Source organism: Gouania willdenowi, chromosome 4, assembly GCF_900634775.1.
Source record: "Gouania willdenowi chromosome 4, fGouWil2.1, whole genome shotgun sequence".
Classification (NCBI taxonomy): Eukaryota; Metazoa; Chordata; class Actinopteri; order Blenniiformes; family Gobiesocidae; genus Gouania; species Gouania willdenowi.
This window is the reverse complement of record NC_041047.1, coordinates 12,184,400-12,201,097: the sequence shown is the minus strand read 5'-3', so window position 1 is coordinate 12,201,097 and position 16,698 is coordinate 12,184,400. Positions and strand designations below refer to the sequence as shown.

Sequence of the window (16,698 nt, the reverse complement as noted above, 5' to 3'; positions counted from 1 at the left end):
CAGACCCTGCACGGCTTCAGTGAGGGACACGGTCATTCAAGTTCAGGTTTGTGTGTAAAGGAAGCAGCTGAAAGGAGGGAGAGGCTGGTGCAGGGATGTGAATGAGCTAATTACATGATATGCTTTAGAAAATGAGGAAAGGGTAGAAAAAGCTCTGAGAACAGACGCCGCAACATTTTATTTGGCTGGAAAGAAAATAACAAAGCTTTAATTTAATTGGCTACAGGGGAACATGAAGAGTTATCTCATCTGATTCAACAAAGTAAAAAAATGCTCGGTTTATCTATGATTTTTTTATTTTTTTTTCTTCTGGAAAAAGTAACAGGCAATGTGTAGCATTGAATTTAAACGTATAATTGCATGCCCCCCGATGAGGGATGTAACAAGACCTGAATTGTTCTAAAATACATTTTTGATAAATCCCAATATGCTATAACTGGTTAATAATGTAACAAAAGTGCTGAGCCCAAAACCTAAAAATGTTTTGCTTTTTTTTTATATATATGTATGTAACCTTTTTATATATATGAATATACTGTATATAAAGGTAAGAAAAAAGTTGTGATAAATGCACGCACACATGCATATTTACATATACGCATTTGTACTCTCTACATTGAAGCAATAAGCCCTTTAATCCATAAATCATTGACTCACTCTGGTTGTAAAATTATTACACTATTAGATGAAAAATATTTTGGACTCAGTATCTTGTTACATTATTGACCAGTTATTGCATTTTGGGTTTTATTAATTAAAAAAACAAAACAATTCAGTCATTGTTACATATCGGGCTCTAACATGGCACTTCCTGATACTTCCTGAATGGAACAAAATTAACTGATCACTTGGTTTAGTATTTCAACCAAGAAATATCTGCAACCTTAAAGAGTAACTAAACTAAACTCCCCAAAACCCGGAAAACAAATTATTATTTTGGTATGAAGTAGTGTTGTTGATTTACTAAAACAAACAACTTTATATTTCTAAAACCTCTCCTTCAATCTTTGTGTTTCTTTATCAACTGTAATCATGGCTGCATTAATAAGTTATTTTCTATAAATAAGTGAGTTTTTGAGGCATTTCAAATGGAGTTTGAACATCTGTCCAGCCCTTCAAACTGAGTGAGCTTCAATCGCTTATGATTGGGTGTGAATACGCCCATCTGTGCAGTTTTTGTTTTACTTCAGTTATACTAAATGTTTTAAAGTTGAATGTAGAAATGTTAATTATTTACGGTACTCAAACAATCAGCTACTAAACCGATTCTGAAATGTACCTTTGTCTTCCTCCAGGTTTCCTACTACCTGCTTTTCTTAACCGTTACCCAGATGTGCATCAGACGTCATTTGTAACAGATGGGTGTATTGCATCATCATAGCAGCGTGTTCATAATTTAACTGCACACACACACCAGATGCACTATTGGATCAATGTCAGTGCTTTGATCATGTCCTGTTGAATCAAAGTTGCGTCAGATTTGGTATGAAATCGATTCAGCTGCACAGGAGAGATTTTTATAACACGATTGGCAATGTCAAGCAGTTGGTCCTGTCTTTTTGACGTATGTTTAGCTTTAATGATGGTCATCAGCTGGCAAAGCCCTGAAGTCAGAATCACAGGAATCAACTGTAACTAGAAAATGTCCATTTCCACGCCAATGCAGCTGGGAATGCAAAAAGTAATTGCCAACTTCTTCAGCTGTGTGTTTATTGTCAATGAACACAAGTTTGTACATATAACCAAAGGCTTGAGTATTTGTAGGCTGTACTCACAGGGAAAGAACAGCACTACGTTAAGTCACTGAAAGTGTAATTTTAATAAAGAGGAAGATTGTAGCAACATTTTAAGATACAAATTGTGGCTGTAGCTGCAGGATTAAAGCTTCAACAGCAGTTTTCCTCAAAGTTCATGAGCAACAACTGTCTGTCACACTCTAGACCTAATCAAGCACTCTAAGGCTTGCAAAAGCAGCCTAATTTGCGTAAAACATTAAATTACATTAAAAGTGAGAGTGTTAGCATTTTACAAATTAGATATTATTGTCACTGCAGCAGAACATTTTGATCTTTGAATGGTGTAAATTGATCAAGATTTGCATGCAGCATTACAAACAGGGTCACTTTAAAAATGAATGTACATTTATTTTGTCATAGTGCAACCTGTACAAAGTATATTGATTTGTCACATTCCCGAAATAATCATGTGTAACCTCTTGTTAAGGAAATTGTCTTCATTTTTAAATAATTTTGTAAAGTAGAACAGTTATATAAAATGCGAATAAAAGCATTTATTCAGTCTCGTGCACTCATAGCAACCCCTTCAAGTCCGTTGTCAAGCCAGCTGTGAAGAGCTCACATAGCTCTAGTGTTGCCTTTTACTTTTTAGTGATTGGCTTCATGTGGACCAGACTGATGCAGCTACTGATTTGATCTTTTCCTGTATTGGAGATCACATATTGTTTGTGTTTTTTGGTGTAGGAGCTGTCGGAGGAGCGTCATTCTCCACCACTGCTGACAGTCAACGGGCCCAATGAGGAAAAGCTGTTTCGCAGTAAGAGCGCTGAAGTCGAGCTGACAGTGGAGAAGGAAAGGGTGAAGAAAATGCTCTCCGAAGGGTAATCAATAAGATCTTTTGCATTAGCAGCAACCATTCAGCAACATGTTTTAGAACAGATGAAACAAACAAACAAAAAAATCCATTCCTGTTGAGAAAATTTGGATGAAACTCTGAATGCAAAACTGTAGATAAAATGAAAAATAGTTTTTGATGTCAAAGAAGTGCAATGTTTGTTTGCTGCACCCTGAGCCAAGCAGCGTGTTTACTTTGTTTTTCTGGTGAAATAACTTTGAACTACTGCCCTGTTTTTTTTTCTTTTTTAATGTGTTTGGAGATTCAAGCCAAACGAAAATTTCATTCTCTAATTCACCGAGTGTTCTCACCACTGGTTCATTATCTCTGCCAAGGAGGTCATATTTTCACTGGGGTTTATTTATTTGTTCATTTGTTTTTAGATCAAAACTAGTACATTACATTTTGGGGGAGATCCCGATCAATATACTATTTTTAATCAATTTCAAATATGAAAAAAATCCATATATCTCATTAATGGAACTTCAAATATTAATATCAATCTTTATGAAATTTGAGTCAGTTATGTCAGGTTGTTTCCTCAATTATCTCACAGAGTTACATCCAGATCGGACCCAGATTGCACACTTCATCATGATTTTTCAAATAAAAGGGTTGTGCACATACAGTTTATCATTATTAATGGAGATAGAATTTTCTTCCTACCCTTTAAAGTGTGAATGAACATGGTGTCATGATCAGGATCACTGATCCAGATAACTGCCAATTCGGGCCGGGACAAGAAATGCATCGATGCAAAATGTGTGCGCCGATGCGTCGTCCGACCAAAACAAAGATGGCGGCGCCGCAGAATAACGCGAGTGGCTCCTCTGAGTCTCAAAAGTGCAAGGCAGTGAAGGCAGGCACTCATTCGTCGAAGGTATCTGTTCCCAGTAACCCTCGTCCTTTATCCCTGGTGTGACTGGACGGCAGCACGTTGACGGGACAAGGAGGAAACACCCGCCGTGACATCAGTGGCAGCAGTAGTGACAGCAGCCGCAAGTGCACACACGCAATGAGAGAACACATTTACATACCACTGTGATACCCTAGTAGTCCGTCCTGATTAATTGTTTAAAAAATATTAGTTTATTCCAGCCCTACTGCCAATATCTGGCAAAGATGATTTTTGGCTCTTGGCAGAGGTTTGCGCTCTCTGAGAGTTCTTGAAATCTCTTAAAATCAACTAAATTTGATTATATTTGTTGATTTGAAGTGTGATGTAATGGCATTCCTTCAGTTTGTCATTGTATCAAATCATTTGGAAACGGTCAGAGATTTACTGAACACGGGTTCTCTTGTTGGTATTACATGTATAAGATCTTTAAATATGTAGAACCAGCAGCACTCAGCTGTTCTGTTCAACACTTCATCTAAAGTATTTAAATGGTCATTAAATCTCATCTCATTGAATCTGAATTTATCAATTTCCTTCTTCCCATATATTTTTGACATTTTGAGATTTTTATGCCTACCTCATTTATTTTTTTTACAAGATTTTGTTTGATTTTATTCTTTCAATTCTATTTTCCCTATTTTTATTACATTTTTAATACATATTTTTAAATAATAAAAATACACGAGTAAGGCTTTAAATCTCAAAATGGCCAAAATTGACTGAGTAACTTTTGTTATGAATGTGACGATATTGTTTTGGTTTTTTCATGTCATTTTATTTCTAAGGGCATTTTGTGTGAATTTCTGAGACAGCTAAGCTATTCAACACTCCACTGCTAAGTGTCATGGCCATTTTCACTTGAACCTAAATTATGAGGAGAAAATCCGAATCATGAGGGTGTCTCAGGTGCTCTGGCAGTGGTCGAAAAAAGGGCTTCACCTTGAGAACACTCACTTTTTCTAATTTGAAGCTTTCCTTTTTCTTCCATTTCAGAGACCAGGTGCTGCCTTTGTAAAAAGCTCCACTTTTCAGTTTTAGAAGCAATCAATCTGTGATGAGTCATTCAGAAGTTTGTTTTGTCTCAGGTACACATCCTTGCAGGCTTTTGTGATGGTCAGTAAAGCCTGGCTCACAGTTTAGTAGCTCATAATTATCGTCCTTATTGTTGATCACACACTGTTTAAAAAGGAGACCAGTAAGCTGAAAACTCTCCCAAGCTGCGTTTATTGTCCCATATTTCACCATCTTTATTTCACTGCTGTTTACTGCCTGTGCAGTCTTTTTCTCTCCGGTTGCCATGGTGAGTAGTTTTATAGTTGCTGAGCAGTTTAGCTGTGATGGTAAAGGCTGTGCATCTTCATCCTCAGCTCAAAGCTCTGACTGGATCCTCACTGAACCTGCAGTATGTTCCCCAAAACTGTTTCTACTTTGTTAGATTTTAACATTGTAAAGATGAACAAACTTTCATTGACACTGAATTCCATGGGAGCGGTGCAATTATAGCACCTGTGTCAAACTCAAGGCCCGGGGGCCAAATCCAGCCCTTCAGAGCATCTGATTTGGCCCGCTGGAGAGAGTGAAAATGTCTGGGTAGAACACACTCTGTTTGCTGGTCTACTGGAAGTTCCTAAAGTGTCTAGAAGTAAAACAGGACGCATGGCGTTCTGCTACCAGGCTCCTCACCTTTGGAACCAGCTCCCAGTCTTAGTACGGGAGGCTGCTACTCTATCCACCTTTAACGCGAAACTCAAAACATACTCAATTGCTAAAGTGTATACCGTATAATGGCGTTAACCTAACCACGAGGAACGAAGCCCTAAACCTAAAAATAGGAACTAAAAATGAAGATTATATAGTAGAACACCAACATTATATTCAAACACAATCCACCATCTACACGTAGCTCTAATGGGTTGCAATGTGCGATGTCCACAAAGACACAGTTGTATGAGCCCATCTTCTGCACTGCGTTGTATACCCATCACACTGCTCACGCACCATTTACACTAATGTCCAACCCATACTATTCTCATTCCACTCACACATCATTTAGCACCAGGTGTTTCCATGCAGGCAGGCATGCTAATACTGTATCATGTTTTTCTGCAGTCTGTGCCTTCTCCCCACACTGTTGTTTTTTCCTCTTATCACAAATTTCATATTTCGATAGCACTTTGAGATTACTTTTGTTGTTATTAGCGCTAAATAAATAAAGTTGAATTGAATTGAATTTTTCTGTGTTTTTAACTTTCTCCTTGCGGCTGAATTGGATGGTCTAAAGCAGTGGTTCCCAAACCAGGGGTACTTGAATACATTGGAGGGGGTACTTGGAAACCTTGATTAATCTATTTTCAACATGCTGATTCATTTTTAAGCCTATTTCAGACACTGTACAAGCTCATCCAACATCTTTTCCACCCGGTGACAATAAACTACATTAATGAAATATACAATATTGTGGCCTTAATATCCTACTAAGTTGTTATGCACATTACTAAAAATTGAGGTAAATATATTCTCTGATATACAATATTTGTAATGCACAAAATTGATATTTAGTATGTGTTTAACGTACAGGGTGACATTTTCAAGCTGTAGGAGATTTCAGAGGCCAACATGTTAACATGTATATAATACAAGAAAGGTTACTAAATTGGAGTGACGAAGGGGTTCTGCTAATCTGAAGAGAGGCCTCGGGGTACATGAGGCAGAAAAGGTTGGGAAACACTGGTCTAAAGGGCCAGATTTGGCCCCTGGGCCTTGAGTTTGACACACGTGCTCTAAATGGACTACGGATGGAAAATAGTTGATATGCTAAATCCCGTGTATTTATGTACTTTATGTTAATTGATATTAATGGTCCCTTAAAAATATTTGAAGAAAGAAAAAAAGAAATAAAAATGTGTTTAAAAAGGTAAACACCAAGCAACAACCCGAGGTGCTCCCCTGAGGACCAGACCACAAAAGTTATTTGTACCCCTGCTTATGGCTAATGGTTTTAAATTACATACAAAACAAAAGGTCAAATTAAAAAAGCAACAACATTACGACTAAGTTTTCCCCAGCAGAGCTTAAGTTTTCCCATAATTGTGCATCTGAACTGTACAGTCATTAGTTTTACATGGTTAACTCTTATTGCAACAATATTATTTCACACAGTACGAAGGCAAAACTGTTTTTGGACTATTGTGATCTGTACCCTGAAGTAGGTTTTTTTTATGAATTCTCCTCAGGTCCATGTGTGAGATCAATTTGGAGGTTGAACTCTTCACTCTGCAGGACAGCAACGCCAAACTAGTGGCTGCTTTACAGGAAGCCAACAGCAGCGTGGAGGAGTGGAAGAAACAGCTGGCTGAGTACCAGGAAGAGACCGATCGCCTCCGAGACCAGGTGGGCACACACTCCCAACCTATTGTTAAAAACACAAAAAACATTATTTACTACATTTTAGCTGAGGTGAGGGTTTATCACTGGGGTGTCAAACCAATTTTTGTTCAGGGGCCAAATAAGGACCGGTTTGATTTCATGTGGGCCGCAGATTTTTGGTGTGGAAAAGAGAGCTTTCAATATCAGTCCCTGCAGGATCTTCCCATCAAAAACTATTGATTATATAACCAATTTTTGTGTAATTTAGTGGAATTATTTGTGAGAATTTGCAAGGTTTAAAAAAAAAAAAAAATTATTATTTTTATAATTTGTGATAAAAATAACTGCATTCATGTAATGTTAAGTGTGGGAAAACTTAGAGCCCCTGAAATACACACACAATAATACACAATAATTCATGTTTTCTTTATAATTTTTCTGTCTTCTGTTGCCTGAATTGGATGCTCTAAAATAGAATAAAAGAGGTAAATAATAAGTATTAAAAAGATATCAGTTGGAAGATAGTTTGCTTTTGATTCTTAATAGAGAATAACAAAAGTTAAGTTTCCTGTGAATGAATCAAATCTGTTTTATATTGTAGCACATACAGTCGTGTTTTATCCTCAGCTTCACAAAAGTACAGAATATGGCCACTTGCGTCACCACATAAAACCAAATGCACTTTGTGTTTTTCTCTGTTTTTTCTGATGTTCTAGTTTCTGCTGCTTCTGAGAGGAATTTTTCCTTCTGTCACTCTACAAACAAATTGTTACATCTCACTCTTTGAGTGTCAATGCCATCTGCTCTGTGCGTGCCAGTCTGGGTGTTCAGTCCTGATGACAAAAATTACAAACCAAGTAGTAGCATTGCACTAAAATATAGGCTTTAATTAAGATTTTTGTTTTCTAGTTCTTCAGAGCAATGGGTCTCAGTGTCTGGGTATGTGAACCTATCATGGAGACACAGGAAAGCATTCTACAGGGGTACATGAGGTTTTAAAAATATATAAATTTCAATTCTGAATTAATGCCAAAATATTTTTAGGTAATTATTTAAGAAATATTTCAAGAAAGTTCATAAATATCAAAATTGGTGAGCTGTATTTCATTATTCTGCTTTTCAACCATATTGCTTGGCACTGGTTTTGCTTGCCTGGTAGAAATGTTGTTACTAAAAATGATCAGATCCCTTGGTATAAACATCTACTGTATGCTATTCTATTTAATCAAAACATTTCAGCCATTTTCAGTATATTTCAGCTTTCAAAGTGTGTGAGTGCTGGTGTGGGGCTTTTTTTTTTCTTTTCATGCATAAATAACCGTGACACTAAATTTCCACCACGGACCAAACCCCAAACAGCAGATGCATTTTTCATCCAGTTCCCGCTCTTCGGGATATTTCTGTTGTCAGGCTTCCAAGATAATTACACGGCCTGATAGTTGAACTTTCTTATTTATTCAGATTCAGAAATTTTTCTGCCCTCTGTTGAGCTTAGCAAAATGTATGAAATGCTGCTGGTCTGCAGAAAACTTATTTTCAGCTTAAATTGCATAGTTCGATTTGTTTGCCTCTACCTAAATGTTGTGAAACCAGGCGAAGGATTAGCCTGTACACTCACACACACACCTACCTACCTAATAACACACAGACACGCGCGCTGCAGCAAAGTCAACCAGGTGGCCGTATGTGGAGCAGGCCTCCAGGGTTGGTTGAGGGGGAACAGGACACCCCACATTGGCCCAGTTAGAGGAAGGAGATGAATCACTGCAGGAGGAGATAGGCTCACACTTTTTGATTTCATCTGTGATCTCAGTGATTGTTTTCATCCATCGTTGAAAAATAATCAAAAGTTAATTTGAATTAAATTCTAAAATTCTTCCATAATGTTTACCTATTAAATTAAATAAAGTGTAAGAGCTCATTTGTAACACAGGGAACATCTGTATCACTGTTGAGGGGATTCTGCTTCATTAAACACAGTGGATGGAAATATAGTAAATCTCCTGAGGCACAAGGTGGAGCTAAAAACAGTCTCTGGGCTCATGAATCTGGATTTCATTTCACTTGAGTCATTTTGAAGCGGATTTGCATGTTCTCCCAGGGTGCGTGCGTGCGTGTGTGTGCATGCGTGTGCGCGTGCGTGTTCTTTTAGGTAATCCAGTTTCCTCCCACAGTCCTCATGTATATTTAGGTCATTGTAGTCACTGATCTCTGTGTTATCCCAGTGAGGATCTAGCAAACTGTCCATGGTTTGACCTGCCTTTGCACTTTAAGTTAGCGAAGATGAGCTGTACGACTGAATAAAACACAGCTGCTAGTGGTGTCCCGATCCGATATCGATATCGGTCCGATATTAGCCCCTGAAAATGAATATCAGATTCAAATTTCCGCATTTTTCAATTTTAGTTTTTTTTTTTCAATTCAATTGTACAATACTGTAGATATTATGTTGAAGGTTAAAATATATATGTAACCAATCTGTAAATAATAAATGGGTCAGTTTTTCTCATCTTTACTGGTGCTGACTATTGTTCTTTGTTTGAGTAACATCACTTGATCAAGCATTTTCTAACATTCCACACCACAAAATAAGTAATAAAAGTATGTATGATTCGTGCTGATATCGTATTGGATCGATATCGGCCAATAATCAAGACTGCAATATGGGTATCGTATCGTAAGTGAAAAAGTTGTATCGGGACATCCCTATTAAAAATGTTTTTATATGTTTACAAAAGTAAAGATGAGGGTAAAAGTAAGTAATTATTATTTTTTATTAAAGAAAAAAAATAAAGCATGTATGATTCATGGTGATGTTGGATCAATATCGGTATTGGCCGATATGCAAGGCTGCAATATCGGTATCATATCGGAAATGAAATATCTGCAACTGTCAATGTTTGTAGATTATTTTTTTTTCTTAGGGGGAAATGTCTAAGCATTGAGAAGGAAGGTTGCATGGACAAGGCCCTAGCTTTGACTCCCCCGTATCAAACTGAACAATCCAGAACCGTTCAGGGGGTTTCAGCGAGAAAAAGTAACCAATGCACAGAACCCATAACCCTACCTAACACCACTAGATCCAGAACAACAGATAATGACAGCGTAATGTCAGCCTTATGTATAAAACTTCAACCAAAGTGTTTTTCTATCACCAATAAAAATTATGCAGTAGGGCACCCCTGTTTTTTTTTTAAGTTAGAAAAAAAAAAATTAAAGTTGCGATAAAATGTGCAACCCATTGGGGTAACTAAGGAACCAAATTTAATTTTATAAAGATCAGTCATTTACAAACCAAGATATTATTATATCATATTGTTTTCAAATCCCTGCAAAATTCTGTTTTGAATTTAGTTAAATCCGTTGAGTACTTTTGACGTAATCCTGCTAACAGACAAATAAATAAACAGTGGTGAAAATATCCCCTCTTCTGCGGTGAAGCGAGGTTAATAAGGTCACCTAAATGTGATAAAAGCTGAACTGGTGACCTGTCCTGCCTGCTTATGTAGATCAACTGTGATTGGCTCCGTCACTTCACAGCCCTGAATAACAGAGGCAGAAAATATAGACTATAATCTTTGTTTTTTTTTCCTGTTGTATAAATTCGTTGAGTAAGGAGACTGAAACGGACCAAGGGGCATTTATTTGGATGCCTATCGCACCAGGCTTTCTTTTATTCATGCATGTTTTGGTGAAGTTTAAAGCAATATAGAGGCTGAGCCTGTGGAGACGGCTGCTGTCGCACATGCTGAAAAATAGGAAAGGTCTGAGTCCTCTGGGGGTGTCTGAAGCCCGTCCCTTCTTCCCTCAACCTGCAGCAGTGTGACATTTCTTTGTCCGGTGTGGAATCTGTGAACTGCATCTTTGAAATCACCTGTGAAAGTGAGATGAAAAGAAATCCAGGTCATGGAAAAAGAAAATCCTTTTCTGTCCTTGAACGCACATTTTCACTTCTTCATATTACAGTCTGAAACATGAACTGGAAATATAAAAAAAGACCATAAGATTTATACTAAACAGAAAATGACAGACTATCATTTTATTTCTTGATCTTGGTCAACATCAGCTGAGTTCAAGGTCACAAGGTTGCAGCACCATATCAGTGTTTAGTTTGAAAAAGCTAAACTAAAATCACCAATAGAAGACCAGCTAATATGAAACATTTGTATAGGTCACTAAAACAACCAAGTAATAAAGTGGCAAAATAACAGCTTCAGGATCATACTTGTAATAATTAGTTTTGCCTCATTGTAAACTAATGTAAATGCTTTTATCATTCATCCATGTTTTACTCTCACATGATCCATCGTATCTAGTCAAGCACATGAACCAAGTATTTAATAAACATGCATTTTTTTTCCCCACATCATATTCAATTCATTTAAATTCAACTTTATTTGTATAGCGCAATTTACAACAAAGTCATCTCAATGCGCTTATGAAAATATAAAATTCATAATAAGGAAGAAAAACCCAACAAGATCCACATGAACAAGCATTCAGTGACAGTGGGAAGAAACAACTCCCTTTTAACAGGAGGAAATCTCCGTTAGAACCAGGTTCAGAGGTGGCAGACATCTGCTTTGACTGGTTGGGGTTAGTGGATAGAAGGGCCAACATAACAGGAGAGACAGATAGAACATCAGAGTGTCCCAGACTAGTTGAGCCATGAACCACAGATCAGGAACTGCCATCATCAGCTTCACGACACCTGAAACAGAGCAGACAGAGAGGTGAGGAGAAGGCACTGACTGCAGAAAAACATGATACATTATTATCAAGTCAGCCTGTCTTAGCCTTGGGCCTCACTCCCAGTGGCCTAGTCAATACTTATTGTAAAGGTGATGAATCTCTTCCCGTTTATTGGTAAACTGACAGCGACTCCAAGGTCTGTAAACGCGACCTTTCACAGACGAGCCCATGTCTGCTCTAGTGGTTAGGGTATGTTATGATTCAGTCCTGTTTATGTGGACTGTAAATCATAACCAGCTACATCAGAATTTGAATATGTATATGCTTTCAAAATGTTCTCATTTAGGAGAATTATTTGTGTCAAACTGCCCATGAATCTAATTTATGACTAATTTTCTCAATTATTGCAATGCAATTTGCGGACTTTTGTGTGATAATTAGGGATATCCCGATACAACTTTTTCATTTCCAATATGATACCGATATTACAGCTTTGTGTATCGGCCGATACCGATATTGATCCAATATCAGCATGAATCATACATAATTTTGTCACTTTTTTTTTCTTTAATAAAAAAAACTTTGTAGTGTGTAATGTTAGAAAAGGCTTGATCAAGTGATGTTACTCAGCAGCAACAGTAGGTATGAGAAAAACTGACCCATTTATTATTAACCAATTGGTTACATGAATTTTAACCTTCAACATAATATTCATAGTATTCTACAATTGAATAAAATAAATGAAAAATGAATTGAAAAAGATATTTATATATATAAAAATAAATCAGAAATTTGAATCCGATATTCATTTTCAGGCTGATATAGGACCAATATCGGATCGGGACACCCCTAGTGATAATACGCGAGAATTTGCAGAATTTTTGGAAAAATTAGGAGTTCTTGCATTTATGAATTATGTAAAGAAAAGCACAGAGTAATTACTGTATAAGCCTATTCATATATTGAGGAATTTGAAAGGAATTATCTGGTGATTTAGAATAGAATAGAATAAAGTTTATTGCCATATGTACATGTTTTAAAAGAACAGGTACAACAGAATTCTTGTGCATGTCCCAGAGTCAGATTGACAGAAAAAACAATAATAAATAAATAAAAATTACAAACAACAACAAATCAGCTCTCCTCCTGTACTCCACAATGAGTTATTTAGTTTTTTCCACGCTAAGAACGAGGTCATTGTCCTCTCCGTAAACAGTTGTCCCGTGGACCAGGTCCCTGTATGCAAACTCATCCCCATTTCTGATGAAGCCAAGGATGGGGTTGTGTCATCTGCATACTTAATAATGAGGGTGTTATTGTCATGTGGGGAGACACAGTCTTATGTGTATATTGAGAAGAGTTTTGGGCTGAGGCAGCAGCCCTGCGGGGGTTCCCGTGCTAACTGTGAGCTCTGCAGAGACCTTCTTTCCTATCCTTGCCACCATTTATGTAACAAATTTTCTCTGTTATGTTTGCATTGACCTAAATCCTCTATTGGACTGACTCAGATGCTCTGTTGGGCCGGATTTGGCCCGTGGGTCTTGAGCTTGACCCGCCTTTATTAAAACTGAACGTTGCTGCTGCAATTAGATTTAGAGTCATTGTTGGCACATTTCTCAGTTAATGTGGAACTGCAGAGTCCAGCGATGCTGCTGAATGAGCAGCTGATTTAAAAATCCCATCATGTCCCAGTTCAATGCTGTAGGGTTTCTCCCCGTTTGGTAGAACCGCTACTGACAGATTCCCATTAATATGCTAAACATAAGGGAAGCTGTGGGTGGGAGTTATTTTTTAGTCTCGGTATTTTTCAAGGTCAAGCCTCTTCACCAATCAAGAAATAAATGATGAGAAAAGATGGATTTCACTTCTTTTCCACAGAGGCATTAAAGTGTGTGTGCGTGTGCGTTTTTGGAAGAGTCGAGAGACATTTATTTTTATTTATTTATTCAGTTCATTTCCGACATGGTTACAATCACAGAAATTCATTTTGACATTCAGAGCAAAATCACATCATTGCTTTTTTTTTTTTCTTTTCTTTTTTTTTAAAAAGAAAAAAAATTAAATGCAAGTGGAAAGAAGAGAGATTTTAAAATGATTTATGTGTAAATTACACAACTAAGGAATGAATCCATTTATCTAATGCAGAGAGATAATACTGTATGCAGTGAACCCTCTCTTTATTTGCGTAACTTGTAACCACCAATCTACTTTTACCCTCATTATTACTTTTGTAAACATATTAAAACATTTTTAATAGGGATGTCCCGATACAACTTTTTCACTTCCGATACGATACCGATATTGCAGTTTTGAATATTGGCCGATATCAATCCGAAACGATGTTGGCACGAATCATGCATACTTTTATTACTTACAGTATTTTGTTGTGTGTAATGTTAGAAAAGACTTGATCAAGTGATGTTATTCAAACAGAGAAAAACAGTCAACAATTCAAATTCACTTCAGTTAAAACTTCAGACAAAAACTTATCGGAGCGCTTATATCGGATATTTTAGAAGCAGTCCAATAAAATTCGATATTTGTTTTCTGGCTGATATCGGACCGATATCAATATCGGATCGGGAGACCTCTAATTTTTAATGCAGGTGAAGAGTCATTTTCTAATGTGTTCCATCACATTAGAAAAGTACAGAACACCTCCTACAGCTGATTTAGTTTTGTTTGACTTCATTGTCCAAGGTCCACATAACCTTTGACCCTTAAAATGTTGAACCTTTTAACGTCTTTCACCCGGGCTGTGTCTGAGATCGCATACTAACGTACCACTCATACTAGGTCTGATGTCAAAATGAGTAAGTCGTGTGTTCACATTAGATAGTATGGAAAGATTAAGTATGCAAGAAATACCTGGATGTATACTATATCGGGACATTTTTTAAGTATGCACGGTGAGCGCACTGCTCATACTCAACCGCCCCATGATGCATAGCGAGCGGAATGTAAAATCATTCTTGGACTGGCTTCAAGCTAAAAGTCAAACATCCCCTTTTCAAATTAAAAGCTTCACTTCTTGTTTTTTTTTTTTTATTATTCTTTTGTAAATAGGGCTCTTGTTTTGAAGTTAACCAGAAATTTTGTCAGTAGTACAATGGCAGGTCTCCAAAATGTCTGAATAAAATGTGATTTCCATTAGTTTTATGGATCACATGACCACATTTTGAAATTCTACTTTGTCACTTTTTCGCTTGAAATGTTTTCAGAACTTTCAAAGGTGGCGAATCAACGGCGATATTTAGCCTCCGTGTGCTTTAGGATTTCATCGTCGTAGGTTCAAAATGCATCTTGGGAAAGTTGGAAGTATACTTCAGTGGGAACGGTCATCATCCTATTCATAGTACATAGTAGACAGGATATACTCATTGAGTTTGTAGTGCATGGTACAGGGTATGCCCTTTCAAACACAGCACCAGTTAAGTTAAAGCAAGTTGATTCCAAAAACATATGACCTTATTAAGATTTGTAAAAGCTCTGATTCTGAGCTGAACCTTTGTTTCTGTGTGTGTTTCAGGTGGCAGAGCTGGAAGCCCAGCTGGGACCTCCCGCTGCTGGTCAGGACAGCAAAGAGGAGCTGAGTCGATCGGTGGAGGAGCTGGAAGCCCTGCTGAGCGCCAAAGACCAGGCAAGACACCAACTTCTCTCCTTGCTCTGAAAATCATCCAACGGGGGCCATGTGACATGAAGCAGAGCTGCTCACACAGAAAGCACAAAGAACATACTGTATTTCCTGCAGCTAACTGAATTCATAAAGCTGCTTTCTCCTGGTGTTGGGACTTGGTGTGATTGAGTGTGGAATGTCAACATGTTGAAAGTGGATGAATGTGTCACCAAACCATACCTCATTTCATACATTTGTCTCTTTTTGGACAAACTATGTTGTCCCTATTGCACAGCCAGACTTGATCCTCCAATATACCGTTAGTGTTTTTTATAATTATCATTAATTTGCGACTTGCACTAAACTAGCTTGTAATTCAGCTGTTGCTGGAGTTGCATTTACTGTCTTTTGGCAGATATTGTTGCACTACTAAGCTTTGTCAAAGCTGAGTGGTATTAAACCCATGACGTGCAGGCACATGCACAGACCTGCCAATAATGTCAAAAGCAAATATGGCAATGGCAACCCCATCACACTTTCAGCAAGACTCCCAAAGATAAAGCCTGGTGTGGAAAAAGGTGGCAAAGAGAGTTTTGGCATCACAAGAAAGAAGCTCTATTGATGCAAGCATGACAAAAGATGTGCTTAATAACAGTGAAAAATGATCCTGTTGTACACATTATCAAATATTTTCTGTCGTTGACCATTTTTATAAAATAGTGACAGAAAAATCTGAGCCACGAAACACAAAAATCAGAAACATAATGACAATAGCAGTAATCCCACTTAGATGTTTCATTGCACACAGGGATTCTCTGTTTACCTTATTCGGACTGAATATTAATTAAAAATGAATGAAAATTAAATGCAATTAAATATGTCATCATTTTTAAGATAATTACGTGACAGGTAAAAAACAACAAATAAGTCTCATGCAACCCTTGTCAGAAACAAAATATAATCATTATTGTTTTTTTTTTACCCTGTAATGTGCCTCTAATTCCATATTTGAAATTAACAGCTTTACTTCATGCACGCATACTACAATTATACGGTATACACATATACACTATAAAGTCGCTTACTTGGGCAAATTAGACAATTTAGTGGTTGAAGTTTTTCAACAAAATGTTTGAAATAGACATAAAAAAAGATTCATGAAATATGATTTTTTTTTTTTTTTTTTAACGTACAGAATTTGTAATTAGTGGACCCTTAAAACAATGAAAATTATCCAACAGGGAGCAGTTGAGAGTGAATTTAATTAAAAGACATACTGTAGATCAAAAAGTCATGCATTAGATCACGTGTCAAACTCAAGGCCCAGGGGCCAAAACCGGCCCTTTAGACCAGCGGTTCTCAACTGGTCTCACCCTGGGACCCACATTTTACCATAGTCATTAAATCGCGGCCCGTTTTTTTTTTTTTTTTTTTTTTTTAATTCAACCAATGTAGATTTTCAAAAATAGCTGTTGAAAACACACACGCACACACT

At 37.1% G+C, this 16,698-nt stretch overlaps 1 protein-coding gene across 3 annotated transcripts in view; it reads left to right on the top strand.

Annotated features, from left to right (window-relative positions):
• Positions 1-15,425, top strand: part of LOC114462419 (homer protein homolog 3-like) — a 62,261-nt gene extending 46,836 nt beyond the window's left edge. For 2 of the 3 annotated variants that reach the window (XM_028445229.1, XM_028445230.1), the window contains 3 exons: positions 2,481-2,617; positions 6,763-6,919; positions 15,117-15,425. In XM_028445229.1, coding sequence (XP_028301030.1) covers positions 2,481-2,617; positions 6,763-6,919; positions 15,117-15,257 — 435 coding nt within the window. In that variant the 3' untranslated portion in view covers positions 15,258-15,425. The remainder of the gene's footprint in view (positions 1-2,480; positions 2,618-6,762; positions 6,920-15,116) is intronic. The other variant, XM_028445228.1, reaches the window with a different exon arrangement.
• The last annotated feature ends 1,273 nt before the right edge of the window (positions 15,426-16,698 follow it).